This window comes from Martes martes, assembly GCF_963455335.1.
Source record: "Martes martes genome assembly, chromosome: X".
NCBI lineage: Eukaryota > Metazoa > Chordata > Mammalia > Carnivora > Mustelidae > Martes > Martes martes.
In genome coordinates, this window is record NC_137897.1 from 119,339,449 (window position 1) to 119,356,423 (window position 16,975).

Consider the following 16,975-nt stretch of genomic DNA (forward strand, 5'->3'; position numbering starts at 1 on the left):
TCTATATATATATAGATATATATATATACACACACACACATACATACATATATATATATACACATATATATATGGTTTATGTAAAAATTAAAATTAAAAAAGAATAGAAAAAACAGGAAAATAAGTGAACAAATACTAAAAGACTAAGGAATAAAAATGCAAACAATGCTAGGTACTGTTCTCTCCAAGAGCTGAAGCTTTGCAGTCCTCTATGATCAGTAAACTTGGTGCCAGCCAGTTGTTTGTCCTGGTCTTCTGAAGGTGGGGCCTGTTTTACTGAATCTCAGTGGACTTGCCCTATTGCAAATGTGCCTCCCTTACACAGAGGTAGGGCTCAGTGTAAGTGGCTCCAGATTCCACAATGTGGTGCCATTTTGCTCCCTGAAGGCTTTCAGCACTGATGAGTGGGATGAATATGGTGGCGCCCCACTCTCTAGCACCTGGAGCTGAAAGTTCATGCCCTCCATTCTTCAGGGAGCCCTCACAGAAAAGCAATCAATCACTCTTGTCTCCCCAGTTTCCACTAGAACTCCGTGTTTACCGGGCCTGTGACTAGGTGTTTTTGTATCAGGCACATGCCTGAGTTTCAAAGCTCCAAATTTTATGGACTTGTGGCACAGACTTACTCTGCTCCTTCCAGGGGAAGGAGAGGGGTATTGCCATGCCTCTGACTTTTGCTGGAACATGCCCAGGAAATCACACGACTGTGCAGCATTTCAGTTTATGACAACACAGAACAGAAAGCCAGCAACTATACTTGTTTTCAGCCAGCTTCCACGCTTCTATTCTTGGGAACAGTATAACACTTAGATGACACCCATTCTTCTTGTGACCCCAGGGATCCTGAGATCATGTTGTCACACCTGGGATTCTGCTCCGCTTTACCACCAGAGTATCTTTAAACCAGGGACCTCCCCCTACTCCAGCAGACTTCTAAACATTCTGATTTTGTATTTCACTGCTTAAAATACTTTGTGATAACCTTCTTGAGCAGGTTCTCTTCCCTCTGTAGCACCTCAGCTATCACCCAATTCAACCCTCCGTACCTCGTAACTTCCAAAAGGTGGTTACTTTTCTAATTGTAGACTTGCAGCTTTTCTTTCTTCATATTGCCAACTGATTTCTCAGGTGTTCAGAATGATTTAATTACTATTTAGATGTATTTGAGGGATGACACAAATTTAGGGTCTCCCTACTCCTCCACCATCATAATTCCTCTCCCATTTTTTAAGATTAATTGATGATTGATTGATTGATTTTAGAGAGAGAGAAGGAGAGCACAAGTGTCAGGGGCAGAGAGAGGGAGAGACATGTGGCTCTCTCTCAGCACCCTGAGATCACAAGAGTTGGGTGCTTAACCAATTGCACCACCCAGACACCCCTCCCATTTTTAATTTTTAGGCTTCACTTTCTGGATCAGTTCAATAGGGATAATAATGTTTATATTGAATAATTTTCATGAAGATTAGAGATATTTACATAAAGTGTCTAGCACATAGTAGGTGTGCAACACGAAGTAATTATTATTATTGTTAGAGTATTATCACTCATACGTGTAGCTCATCTTCTTCTTTGCCTTCTTCTAATCTACCTTACACATTGTTACCAGAGCAATCTGTCTAAAATGTAAATCTCTGCCATCCCCCTGCAATAAACTCTTTAATGGATCCCCCTCATTTTTATGTTAATGTAGCTCATAAGAATCCCTCTCCACCCTAGGTCACTTCTCTGCACTTTACTCTATGGTTCAGTCATACTGAATTTCCTTTCATTTCTTTAGTGTATCATTACTACCTCTCTCACTTCATTCCCCTGGACTTCATACCTGCTGTACTCTCTCTGTGGAACATTTCCTCCCTATCTTTTAGTCTAGTTTATTTCTACACATCTTTTAGGTCTCAGTTTAAAACTGATTTCCTCTGGAACATCTGGGTGGCTCAATCAGTTAAGCGTCCAATTCTTGATTTGGGTTCAGTTCATGATCTCAGGGTCATGAGATTGAGCCCCACATCCAGCTCCATGCTGAGTGTGGAGCCTGCTTAAGATTTTCTCTTTCCCTCTCTCTCTGCAGTACCTCCTAATTCACACACTCTCTCTAAAAAATGTAATTTCCTCTGAAATCCATTGTGGGTATTCTCCCACAGATTCACTTCCTTATCCCTGCTATATGATTCCACAGCCCTCTGTACCTCTCTGATCTTAGCACTTATTCTGTTATCATTATTGTTTGTTTTCCCCAAAAAATGTAAGTTATATGAGGGCAGAGACCACATTCATTTTTACTCACTATTTTATTCCTAGTGCCCAGAATACTGTTTGGATCTCATTAAGCTCTCTAGAAATATTTTTGGAAGAATAGATTAATGAAAGCTCTAACAAGAGTCATGAATTTTCTGATTCATGATGACAGTTCATGAATACCTAGCTTTGTACATGCTATCTCCTCTGCCTGGAATACCCTCCTATACCTCACTTCATCCCTCATCTGTTTAATAGTTATCTATACCTCCTTCAAGATTCAAGATATAGGATTAATTGGCTCTTTTTTACAACTTTCTTTGATGCCTCCCATTAATTTGGTTGTTCCTTACCTGTGATTCCATCACATTTTTTATCCCCCTCAGTTTAAGGGCTTCTATACTATTGTATAAAATATATATATTGTGCACCTAACTGTGCACAATGTCTGCTTTAACTTCTAGACTGTAAGGTCACAGAAAGCATGAGCTGTGTCTTATTTATCTCTGTAGCTCAGCACACATTCCAAATAATAATCAGTGGAACTTGGCTTTTACTGCATTATGTATTGTGCACATTTATATACAATAGGTATAAAGAACAATACAATGAATATATTTATCAAGATCTTCATCAATAAATGTCATTAATAGAAATGAAGTTTCCTATATATGCATGTCTGTAAAAAGTGGAAAATATTTTCTAAACATATATATCATCCTGATCTGGGCTTCATCTTCTCTGTACTGTTTTAATTTTAGTATGTGTGGTGCTGAAGCAAGCAGCAGGTAATGAGCTTTGGCCTGCATTTTTATGGTTGTCCTGAAGTCCCAAGATGAGGTTTCATTCTAAACTGCCCTAGTTATATAGCTATGCAGTCCTTTGTCAGATTTTTCTAAGAAGCTGAACTTCTGTAGTTTTCCATGGAATCCAGATAAGATTTCCACAGGTCAAAATAATAATGTTGTAGAATAACACTTTCTGAAAAATTCTCAGTGTTATTTGGACCTTATCTAATTCGCATTTTTCATGTGTCTGCGAGACAGGCAGCACTTACATTATTATCAGAATGAGAAAGTAGATAATTTTTGTCTTACAAAAGGTCACTCAATGAATAAATTGTGGGGCCATAAATAGAGCCAAGCTCTAATATTTTCAGTTTTGAACCTAGGTCTCCCTCCAGACCCACCCTCCTGGGTCGGAAGTGAATCATCTACTATGTAAGAGAACCAAAGTCTTCATCATGCTTCTGAACTTCTGTGCCTCCTTTATGCTGTACTTCAGAATAAACACAAGGGCATTCCACATAGTTTCCTGTTTTACCAAACTCCACTTTCTTGTCCAATTCATATTAGAATGAATGATTCAATAGTCATCTTCTTCCCATTTATCTAACCTTACTTTCAGGTGACTAATCCTTTGGTCTGCTTCATCTTCTGTACTCCTCAACCTTCATATTTCATCATTTTTTCCATCTTTTTCATATTTTAACATTCCCATCCTCCTCTCTTCTTTCTTCTCTCTTTTCCACCCCTCCTCCAAAACAAACCTATCATTGATCCTTTTTATTATTCATCCTCTTAACTATCCTGTTCTCATCATTCATTCTCTATTCTTTCTCCTCAGTCTCTATGTGTTGATTTCCTTGCCTGCCCGTCACTTTCTTTTCATTTACTTACAGCTTTTTACCCATCCACATCTCATCATCCTTATCCATCCTTCCAGCTACCACATTCCACAGCCCCTCCTCTGTTCATGTATACTCTGCTTCATTCTTTCAACAATTGTTTACACTCCCATCTCCTCTTCAAACTCCTTTATGCCTTTTTACAAGTATGCCTCCCTTACATTTTCCCACTTATGTTCTATTCTCATCAAATTCTCCTTCACACATTATCTATTCTACGTCTACTGTGTCCTATCCTTCCCATCTCCTTTCCTATTTTTATCTAGCCTCATATCCTTCCATTCAGGACGAGAAGAGTTGTCCCTCTTCCTTTATAAGAAAAACTTTCAAGGTAGTTTTGATACCATTCTGCTTACAGTTTTGTGTGGCAACTTGGTGTCAGCAAAACCTCGTTTCTAGTATACTTTCAATCTGTGTCTCTCTGCTATTGCACAAATAAGTACCAGTGTTTACATTCAAAAAAGCAATTACTTTCTTCTACCCCTGAATGTATCTATAATATACACATTGCTTTCATTTTCAAACAAGCTCCCAGGAAGTATTTTCTGTGTTTAATACTTTCACTACTTCTATGTTAGTTCCTAAAAACTCACTGCTGCACTAAACACTACATTGAAACAGTGTATGTGAAGAAGACCAATGTCTTCCATGTTGTAAAACCTAATACATTTAATTCTATATATTATTTGTTCTCTTTGTAATAACCAATAATGTTATAAAAATATATTAGTAATGATAAAGAGCATGAACTTGCAGCCAAACTGCCAGAGTATAAATGCTGACTCAAGCATTTACTACCTAGGTGATTTTTTTTAAATATAAACATTAATGAAGTTATTCTTTTTTTTTTTCTTTTCAGCGTAACAGAATTCATTGTTTTTGCACCACACCCAGTGCTCCATGCAATACGTGCCCTCCTTAATACCCACCACCTGGCTCACCCAATCTACCACCCCCCCACCCCTTCAAAACCCTCAGATTGTTTTTCAGAGTCCATAGTCTCTCATGGTCCACCTCCCCTTCCAATTTCCCTCAACTCCCTTCTCCTCTCCATCTACCCTTGTCCTCCATATTATTTGTTATGCTCCACAAATAAGTGAAACCATGTGATAATTGGCTCTCTCTGCTTGACTTATTTCACTCAGCATAATCTCTTCCAGTCCCGTCCATGTTATTACAAAAGTTGGGTATTTATCCTTTCTGATGGAGGCATAATACTCCATAGTGCATATGGACCACATCTTCCTTATCCATTCATCCGTTGAAGGGCATCTTGGTTCTTTCCACAGTTTGGCGACCGTGGCCATTGCTGCTATGGACATTGGGGTACAGATGGCCCTTCTTTTCACTACATCTGTATCTTTGGGGTAAATACCCAGTAGTGCAATTGCAGGGTCATAGGGAAGCTCTATTTTTAATTTCTTGAGGAATCTCCACACTGTTCTCCAAAGTGGCTGCACCAACTTGCATTCCCAACAACAGTGTAAGAGGGTTCTCCTTTCTCCACATCCTCTCCAACACACGTTGTTTCCTGTCTTGCTAATTTTGGCCATTCTAACTGGTGTAAGGTGGTATCTCACTGTGGTTTTAATTTGAATCTCCCTGATGGCTAGTAATGATGAACATTTTTTCATGTGTCTGGTAGCCATTTGTATGTCTTCATTGGAGAAGTGTCTGTTCATATCTTCTGCTCATTTTTTGACATGATTATCTGTTTTGTGCGTGCTGAGTTTGCGAAGTTCTTTATAGATCCTGGATATCAACCTTTTGTCTGTACTGTCATTTGCAAATATCTTCTCCCATTCTATGGGTTGCCTCTTTGTTTTGTTGACTGTTTCCTTTGCTGTACAGAAGCTTTTGATCTTGATAAAGTCCCAAAAGTTCATTTTCACTTTTGTTTCCTTTGCCTTTGGAGACATATCTTGAAAGAAGTTGCTGTGGCTGATATCGAAGAGGTTACTGTCTATGTTCTCCTCTAGGATTCTGATGGATTCCTGTCTCACATTGAGGTCTTTTATCCATTTTGATTTTATCTTTGTGTACGGTGTAAGAGAATGGTCGAGTTTCATTCTTCTACATATAGCTGAACAATTTTCCCAGCACCATTTATTGAAGAGACCGTGTTTTTTCCACTGTATATTTTTTCCTGCTTTGTCGAAGATTATTTGACCATAGAGTTGAGGGTCCATATCTGGGCTCTCTACTCTGTTCCACTGGTCTATGTGTCTGTTTTTATGCCAGTACCGTGCTGTCTTGGTGATCACAGCTTTGTAGTAAAGCTTGAAATCAGGTTACATGATGCCGCCTGTTTTATTTTTGTTTTCAACATTTCCTTAGCAATTAGGGGTCTCTTCTGATTCCATACAAATTTTAGGATTATTTGCTCCAGTTCTTTGAAAAATACCGGTGGAATTTTGATCAGAATGGCATTAAAACTATAGAGTGCTTACCTAGGTGATTTTAAATTTTTTCTTACCCACTCTTGTCTCAGTTTCCTCATCTGAAAAGTGGTAATAATAGTACCTATCTCACAGGGTTGTTAGTTTATAAAAGTTAAGTGATAAGAACAGTGCATGGCACACTGTAAATACTGTATTGATGTTAATGATTATATTTATGTTATTACTGATATTATTATTATTATTGATCACTGTGAGCTTTTTTGAAACCCTTTACTTGTTTGATATATCAGTCAAAATGGGTCAGGTTAGCATGTAGTAACAAAAAATCTCAGTGTTCTCAAACAACAAAGATGTACTTCTCACACTACTTGTCTATCTCGGGTTGTATGGAGGGGGATACTGTCTTCTATGTCATCTTCAATAAAGGATGCAGAATGATAGAGCCAAGGACACCTGGCATAATGCTACTTACTGTGGCCATGGAGAGGAACATGGAAAATTATGTATTTTCCTTCCTCAGAAATGATTCATGTTATTTCCAGTCACATTTGGTTAGCCAAAGTCATCTATCTATGCCTAACTTCAAGGTTCTATGGAAGTACAATACAACCACAAACCCAGAAGGACATGAATTAAAAATACTGAAAGTAAAAGTATTGACTATCACACTCAGTTTTCAAGATACTGCACACTAGGGGTTCTACCAAGACATTTCTTACTTTTCCTTTTTGGTCTCCTTCATAGGTTCCTCTTTTTCCCCTTCTGCCCTAATGTTAATGATGCTACATGACTGGATCCTTGGCATAATTTTCTTTTCACTCTGCACACTTTCTTGAAGTGATCACATACATTCACATGGTTGTCCCAATATACTAACAATACCAAACTTTACATCTCTAGCTTATATCTGTCTCCTGATCTTAAGATTTGTATATCCAACTGCTATTACACACCTATCCCCAGATAACCTACAATCTTTTAAAGCTTATCTTGCCCAAAAATTAACTTTGCAGATTTATCCTAAGTTTCTTCCAACTTTTATATGATCTGTCCCAGTTTGTAACACCATCATTCACCCATGGTATTTGGGTACTTACAACCTTAATCCTGTCCTTCTAACATTGGCTGTTTTTACTATTTCCTCAGTGTCTCTCCCCTTCTCCATCTTAATCCGCTGCTCTGAATGAGAACTTTACCACTCCTTGTCCAGACTGTTTAAGCTGTCTACTAACCCATTTCTATAACTACAGTTTTGTTCCTTTCAAATACATTCTTTACACTGTAACTGGAGTGGCATATGTAAATTAAAAACTGACCACCTCATTCTCTTGCTTCTGTTGAAGGAAACCATTCCATTGCCTGTAACGGCTAACTTGGTTTTCTCTGCCTAAAATATACTTCCTCTTTCCTCCCCTTAACACCTACAATTATCTTGGCTACATTCTACTTACTGAATAGTACAAAAATGAATGCTAATACTAATAATCAGGTGCTCCAACACACACACGCAGATGCACACACACACACACACACACACACACATATATACATTTACGTGTGTGTGTGTGTGTATATACAGACACACACACACACATATATATGTAAATATATAAGATTTGGGAAAAGGTCAATTAAATATATATGTTAATTTTATTGATCTTTTCTCCAGATTATTCTTCCCTTCTCTCCACCTTCTTTTCCCCACTTCTATCCACTTTCCCTCTTTTCTCTATCACTCTTCTATTCTCATTTCTTCTCTAGTTTCTCAGCTCCTCCTCTATAATTCAACTTTTCTCTCAAGTATCCATTTGATATCCATTATTCCTTGCCTATCTTCTCCTCTACCAAATTCTTTCAGGAAAAACATCAATAAAGAGCAAATTTAAGGTAGTGGAAGACTAGGATATGGGCAAGGACACTTCATGTATTGACCACATATTTCAGTTTCATTGTACAAAATAACAAAAAAATTAAAACAGCCACAGAATCTGCACTGAAAGATCAAATTTTTTCCATTCAATAATGTTAATTCAGTTACTTAAAACTGATATTCATTAATGTGTGAGGGAGCTTCAGGACAACTGGCAGAACAGGAGTTAACAAAAACACAAAACAAGAACCATGAAAGTTTTTTAGTGTTTAGGGGCAAAGAATATTATGGACCTGGAAATGTTTTTAAAGTCATTCTTTTTGAAGGCAAAATTATACATATATATATATGTGTGTGTGTGTGTGTGTAAGAATTATATTTATTTATTTTAAAGATTTATTTTAGAGTGAGAATATGAGAGGGGGAGGGGCAGAGGGAGAGCAAGAGATAGAATCTCAAGCAGACTCTGCCCTGAGTGTGGAGTCTGATGCAGGGTTCGATCTCACAGCATTGAAAGCCTGACTTGAACCAAAACCAAGAGCTGGATGCTTAACCAACTGAGCTATCCAGGTGCCTCTGTATATAAATGATATTTAAAGAAACATTCTAGGGGCACTTCACTGGCTCAGTTGGTTAAGCAGCTACCTTTGGCTCAGGTAATAATCTCAGGGTCCTGAGATTGAGCCCTGCATTGGGCTCCCTGCTCAGTGAGGAGTCTGCTTCTCTCTTTTCTTCTTCCTCTGCCCCTCACCCTGCTTGTGCATTCTCTCTCTCAAATAAATAAAGTCTTTTAAAAAATTAAAAAAAAAAGAAACATTCTTAGGTTATTTAGAAACCTCACTTACATCAAACTCCTCAGCATTCCCAGGCAATGTGGCATAAAAGATATGTGTTGTAATTTTTTATATATTATATATAACATTGTGTGCTTCTGAAAATATCCATCATTATCTCATTTGATTCTCACAATTCTGCATCATAGGGAAAGATTTTTCCTGCAGTTAAACTGCTTATTCTGACTATCACAGTGCTCTTCCTGTGTATATAGCTGTGAGACTTTGAATTTAAGACCTTTGAATATGTATATGCTTACGTGTTAGTCTATATGTGTCTCTGAGTATGGATACATTTATACATCTTGAACATATATCTCTGTATGTCTGAGAATATTCATATGTTCAACTCTCTTATTTATTTGTATATCTATAATATATGTCTCTATGAATGTGTGTACCTGCAAATATATAAAGCAGTATATACCAAATTTCCATTTCTAATCTGTAAACTTAACAGAACTTTCAATAGATAGCCTAAAACATGCTGTTTTCAAGCCCTACTCTGAATATACTTTAGATGGGAGGTACCACTCACTGACCTCATTGTGTAGAGGAGGGTTCCATTGTCCACCAGTCTGAGCAGCTTGTTAGGTGTGGTCATGTTATGGGCTACTGATTTCTTGCCATTGTGAAAGAAGGTGTCAGGGGTCCAGATCTTACTAGCCAGGAGATTGTTCAGTGGAAGGATCTTCATGGGTCCATCAAATTTCAATCTTTCATCATGCCATGTCTGTCGAAAAAATACATCAATGGTGTACTCCTAGGGACAAAAAAGAGAAAACGATGAACATAGTTCTGATGAGGACCTATAGTGCCCTTAGCAAATATTAATCAATTTGCAATATTTCCTCCAATGCACAGAAGCAGCCATATATTAATAGTACTTACTGGAAGTATGGCAAATGATTATGATTGAAAAGTAAAGACATGGTGATCAATAGATATGAAAATAACATATCTGACAAGATTTTGTTGAGGAAGTTCACTGCCAACACTTCCTTGCATGTCACACAAGCTGACACAAGACTGCCTTATGAAAAGGCAAGAGCTCTGTTCTCTATGCAGTAGCATCTCTAATAAGAACAAACTCCTTACCTTGTCTCCTCTACTAAATGATCCAATATGAACATTAAAGGCCAATATAACAGTCACCAGAAAATGAAAACCTTAAGTTTCAAAACACATTTCAGTTGAGTCTCACAAAATACAACTTATGAGTTTATATTTTTATTATCTTTGATAAATAAGGAACTCTTTCCTATAAATAAAAACAGACAAACAGAAAAATGGGTAAATAGCATACCAGAAAATTCATAAAATAGATAAAAAATGCTAATAAACATGCAATTTTTTTCAAAATTGCTGTTAATCTAACTATAAATTAAAATAACAAATGTTTCAGGTTTTGGTAATAGCTGACTAAACTGTTTGGCTATACCTTCCTTTAGCTATTAATTATAAAATTAAAACATAGAGAGGGGAAGAAGAAGGGAAAAGAACCTATTTGATAAGCAATGGGGTACAAATGTAAGCAGACAAAAACTTGAAGAAAATTTACCCTTAAAAGATGGCAGTAGGGGCACCTGGGTGGCTCAGTGGGTTAAAGCCTCTGCCTTCAGCTCAGGTCATGATCCCAGGGTCCTGGGATCGAGCCCCGCATTGGGCTCTCTGCTCAGCAGGAGGCCTGCTTCCCCCTCTCTCCCTGCCTGCCTCTCTGCCTACTTGTGATATCTCTCTCTCTCTCTCTCTCTGTCAAATAAATAAAAAAAAAATCTTTAAAAAAAAAAGATGGCAGTAACAATGTGTGCCCCCCAAACTTAGAATTCCTGTGGCAGATACTATAGCTTTACTGGCTCAAGGTGGGAAATAATCTGGAAATTTAGGGGTGGTACTCCTGGAAGCAAGACAGTCACAGAAGGGATGAGACCCCAAATCTGCATTTATACTCTGCCCCAAATTTTGGCTGACCATTACACTATACATATATGAACAAGACTTTGGGACTCTGTTAAAAAAAAATGCAGGCAGAAACCAGAGGGAAGTCTTCCACTAAATGACAGATGACAAAACTATGCTGAGTGATGTTTGTAAGCCTGGCAGAAATCGGAAAATGCACTGGCTTAATATCTCAGAGGATAGACCCCAAGGCCTGGAAGCAAGAAAACACCTGAGAGGGTGAGTCCCCAAATCTCAGTGCAAACCTTACCCAGATCTCTGATCACTAAACTGCCCTAGGCATGGGGGACACTTTTAGGTATCCAGATATAATAAAGAAGCTGCCTAAAACTCTGTGGCTTAAAATACCTTAATGACTTTTAGTCATACGTAAGTTCCAATATCCTTCTCTTACCTAGAAAGCACTTCATAAATTGATCCTTATCTTCTTCTCTGAGCTCTTCTTCAACTACTCTTCCCTCTACAAATCAGCCAGTCTGGCTTTTCTCTTTTTCTAGCATACCAAGCACAGTTCTGACTAAAGATTAGAATATTATATAAATATCATCTAAATTGGGACATATTTGAGAGTCAGAAGGGTTTTTATCAAAAACTACAATAGGACAATTGGTATAAATCAGGACTGTTCTGGGTAAAAAGGTGGAACTAGACTCCCACATAGAGCCAAGACCCTGAATGGTTCCAACTTCAACAAAAAAAGAGAACTAGATAAAATGAATTAGATAAAACCATTCTACAACATGAAAATTCAAAAAGGAAACTTGTCTAACCAAGCATGGATTCTGGATGGAGAGGGTTTTAAGGGAAGCATTTCTACTGAGATTTAGCAACCTTAAATCTAATTTTATTTGGGATTGATGCCTAAATATACAGTATCTTCCTGGTTTTGAGTTTACAAGCTGAGAAATTAACATAGGAATTTGCCTCAATGTGGGGATACCTCTATATTGATTTGCAAAAGCAAATGCAAAAACACTCTGGAAGGACATGACCACAGGTAAATGCTTGCTGAAAATAAGCTCACAATCCACAACACAACACCTAAGGAAACGATCACAAGTGACAGTCAGCTGATACAACATATAACTGAATTAGACCCTTCCAAGACCTTTGCATGACAGAATAATCAAATATATACTGTAAGGAAACTACAGTTAAAATGATAAAGGCATCAAAGGAGGTATTAAGAACATTGAAAATAACTCAGTGAATATATTACATACAAGATTACACATCAATGAAGAGAAATTAGTGAACTGGAAATTCATATGAAGAAAAATTGTTCAGTGCACATTTCAGACAGATAAATTATGAAAAGAACACACATGGAAAAGAGGTATAGCATCAGGAGGATAAAAAGAAAACAGTATAATCTAATAAAATTCTACAGTTAGAGAATAGAGTAAATGGGGGAGAAACGATATTTAAAGTACTAATAGATGACAGTTTCTTACAATTGTTTAAATATATGCATCCCTAGCTTTGAGAAACATCATGAGTTGCAATCTCAATATAATAAAATAGACCCAAGCCAACACATAGTGGACTTGAAGAATACCAAAGAGGAGATCTTAAAAACAACAAAATAGAAAAGGCATATTACAGTCAACAAAACAAAGAGGCAACCCACGGAATGGGAGAAGATACTACTCACAAATAACAATACAGACAAAGGGCTGATATCCAGGATCTATAAAGAACTCCTCAAACTCAACACACACAAAACAGATAATCATGTTAAAAAAAAAATGGGCAGAAGACATGAACAGACACTTCTCCAAAGAAGACATACAAGTGGCTATCAGACACATGAAAAAATGTTCATCATCACTAGCCATCAGGGAGATTCAAAACAAAACCATATTGAGGGGGCACCTGGATGGCTCAGTGGGTTAAAGCCTCTGCCTTCAGCTCAGGTCATGATCCCAGGGTCCTGGGATCGAGCCCCACGTCTGGCTCTCTGCTCAGCGGGGGGCCTGCTTCCTCCTCTCTCTGTCTGCCTCTCTGCCTACTTGTGATCTCTGTCTGTCAAATAAATAAATAAAATCTTAAAAAAAAAAAACCACATTGAGATACCAACTTACACCAATTTGAATGGCCAAAATTAACAAGACAGTAAACAATATGTGTTGCAGAGGATGTGGAGAAAGGAGAACCTTCTTATGCTGTTGGTGGGAATGCAAGTTGGTGCAACCACTTTGGAAAACTGTGGAGATTCCTCAAGAAATTAAAAATAGAGCTTCCCTATGACCCTGCAATTGCACTACTGGGTGTTTACCCCAAAGATACAGATGTAGTGAAAAGAAGGGTTATCTGTACCCCAATGTTCATAGCAGCAATGGCCACAGTGGCCAAACTGTGGAAAGAACCAAGATGCCCTTCAATGGATGAATGGATAAGGAAGATGTGGTCCATATACACTATGGAGTATTATGCCTCCATCAGAAAGGATGAATACCCAACTTTTGTATCAACATGGATGGGACTGGAAGAGATTATGCTGAGTGAAATAAGTCAAGCAGAGAGAGTCAATTATCATATGGCTTCACTTATTTGTGGAGCATAACAAATAACATGGAGGACATAGGGAGATGGAGAGGAGAAGGGAATTGAGGGAAATTGGAAGGGGAGGTGAACCATGAGAGACTATGGACTCTGAAAAACAACCTGAGGGTTTTGAAGGGGTGGGGGGTGGGAGGTTGGGGGAACCAGGTGGTGGGTATTAGGGAGGGCACAGATTGCATGGAGCACTGGGTGTGGTGAAAAAACAATGAATACTGTTATGCTGAAAATTAAAAAATGAATAAATAAATAAATAAATTAGAGTTAAATGTATCAAAAATAATAACTTCTGATACATGGTTAAAAAATTATAAAATAATACACAAGCTATGATCCATTTTATAATTTGAAATATATTTATAGTTTGAAAACCACTGTGTTATTTATTGCAATATTTGCTATTCCATGTGATACATACATTTTTAGTTATAAGTCTAGAATATGTGTAGAAATGACCAAAAAAAGCAAATTTATTGTTTTAATTATCTCTAATTGGGGAGAGAGTGAGAGAGAAAAATGGAATCAGGATAAGGTACATAGGAGACTTCATCTATATCACCAAAGATTTTTTATTATGAGAAAAAATATGGAAAAATTTTTAAGATTTAAAAAAGCTGGGTTATGGGTATCCATTTTTTAACATTATTTTCTGTATAGTCAGAATCATTGGAGGAAATCACATAGTGATTATTTGCTCCATAAGTATACCATGACCTTTGGCCAAAAGCAATCAACTTTGACCTGACCATTCTAACAATGAAATAAATTCCTTCTTTGCAAATTGAATCCTTGTATACTCTCAAAAAATGATGGCCTCCAAACTGACAAATAAATGTCATTGTTTTGTGAGGCATTTAAATAAAATATCCCAGATAATAAACTTAAATCTGCCTCCTGGGAAAGGCACTACACTAGGCAAAGATGACTTATAGCACTTGGGGAAGAATTTCTGGTTTAGTGTTAGACCCTGAATGTCTTCAATTCTCTAACACTGTGCAGTGTATCAAAGCAGGCTTCTAGAAAGGGACTACAAGTCTGATTTAATTTTATCAGGTTCTAGGGCCAAGGTACTTGACAATTGCATTACAGTGAAGGCATTCATTGCCTCATAGGTAGACCACTCCCCCCTTATTTTAACCATACAGTCCTCCCTTTGCTCTTTGCCTTCTTACCATCATCCTGAATTTTGAAGAATCATAATCCACCTGCCCCTTTCAGTTGCATTTAGTCCTTGAAATAGTCTTATTAGCATTGTTTATGTGGCCTGCCTGTCTATTTCACATAAAAGTAGCCAGGAGATTCCTGGGCATGGATTCCTAGGCAAAACCCCATAGACATGGACTCCTAACTATGTTGCATCTGGGAGTATAGTATCCTATAGAATAAGAGGAAACTGACAGCCCAAGAGGCTTTCAAAATAGACAAAGGCTCCCCTTCATTCTGTGCCTCACTATGAGTAAGTGAGGTCTTGAAATGAACATTGCCACTTTTTCCAGTGCTAGGCAGGAAACAGATACAATAATTTCAAGCCCACTGCCACCAGGAAAGAGGTCTCTGTGCTAATTTCTTTTTAATCAATGCCAATTTCTTCTTTTATGGTCTTTGGGTACTCTGGTAACTTTGCATGATTTTCACAAACAGGAGTCAGACTAAAATACACACCATCTGTTAAAAAGAATCATGATTATATCTTTTATGAATTCATATTCATAGCCTCTCTTTTCTTTTTTTTATTAGGCTATTTGATTAGTTCTCTTATTGTATTACTTGCCTCATAACCTGGCTGTCCACTGTATACCCTGGGAAGTTTCTCTGTTGACAAGCAGCAGCTGACAGTCGTTACCAAGCAGGTATCTAAACAGTTAAAGCAGCCCTGGGAAGAGAGTGAAGTTGACAATACCTAGAACTGGCATTTTAAGTTTCCCAGTTGTTCTCGTTCTGACTCTACTATCATTATGCTCTTTGTCCTCCAAATTTTCTCACTAGCTTTATCAGTACATTCAGATAGCTATTCATTAAATACATAGTTCAAGACCCTGGGTCCCTGAACCTGTGGCATGTCAAAATCTGGGGCCTTAGGAAGGAGTTTAGCTTAGAAGGTGTTTCAGACCAGGAGAGCATCCAAATTTTCTCAGCTGTTAGCTTTCTTTTTTTCCAGCTTTACTGAATTATGATTGTCAGATAAAAATTGTATACACTTAAGTTGTACAATGTGATTTGTTAAGATGTATAATGTGATCATTTAATCTATGTATACACTGTGAAATGATCACCACAATCAAATTAACACCTCTATCACCTCATATAGTCACCTGTGTCTGTGTGTGTGTGGTAAGAACACTTAAGATCTACTCTCTTAGAGAATTATCAACTGTCACCTTTCTATCTTCCTTTCTAATCACTGATCATATGCATAGCATTCCATTTCTAAGCCAGTATCCCACTTTCTCTGCATTCTGATTCAAAGGCTCTTGAGAGATCAGGGAAAATTTCCACTTGCCAAGAGTCATTGCTCACTGGTGAGGAATAAACATAACATTTGAGAGAGAAGAGGCAATGAAACTGCATTTTCACTAATTCTTTGCAACCTTCTCTTCATTGTTACCTACACCATTCTTTCCATACATGGATTGAGAAAATGGTGTAAATTCTTCTAAAAATAGAAAGTCATAGAAGGTCATATGGCCTTGGATAATTCAAATTGGAATTGTATCCCTTGTTCTGTCTCCTGGAAGAGCATGGGTATAGGATTGGTATTACTGCTGAGGAGCACCGTGTATTTTTTTTTTTTTACCATCAAGCTTTATTTGTTACAAGTGGTTAATGCAAGACTTGCATTTGTGATGCCTATAAAATTCCCATTGTAATCAGTTTCCCATTTATATTTGTACTCTTCAATAAATTTTCTTTCTCTGACTTTTCCTGCAGAAACATCTACTACTGTTTGCTTTCATCTCTCTGCCCAATTCCCTATTGTCACAGCTCTTTATATTCATAAATGGCAAAGCCACCCAAACTAGTAGCCCAATTGACTCACTAGTCTTGCTATTCCATAGTAGCTACTTTACTCTTTGTCTGCATGGCTTGCTACTAATGTTTCATATCATTTCAGTAAACACTTAAAAAAGGAATTGTATCAGGTCTTATACTAGGTGCTAGAGATACAGAAATGTATCAGACATGTTCTCTAACTTTGAAGGACTTTCAGTCAAGTGGAGGAGCACAGTTATAATTTTCCCCTCAAATTTAATTTGTGCCATCTCATTTATTCTTGCATTTAACAAATAGTCGTGAGTCTACCATGTACCAAACATTGATAAGGTATTGGTGATATGAAGATTAACAAAACAGATACAGCCCTTAATGGAGCTTTTTTAAAATTTTATTTATTTATTTTCACAGAGAGAGATCACAAGTAGGCAGA

The 16,975-nt window shown here is 37.4% G+C and overlaps 1 protein-coding gene across 1 annotated transcript in view; it reads right to left on the bottom strand.

Annotated features, from left to right (window-relative positions):
* GABRA3 (gamma-aminobutyric acid type A receptor subunit alpha3) overlaps positions 1-16,975 on the bottom strand; it is a gene marked incomplete at both ends in the record, with an annotated part of 353,799 nt that overhangs the window by 122,649 nt on the left and 214,175 nt on the right. Inside the window, one exon of the mRNA XM_080795411.1 lies at positions 9,573-9,793. Within this exon, the coding sequence (XP_080651537.1) occupies positions 9,573-9,793 (221 nt within the window). The remainder of the gene's footprint in view (positions 1-9,572; positions 9,794-16,975) is intronic.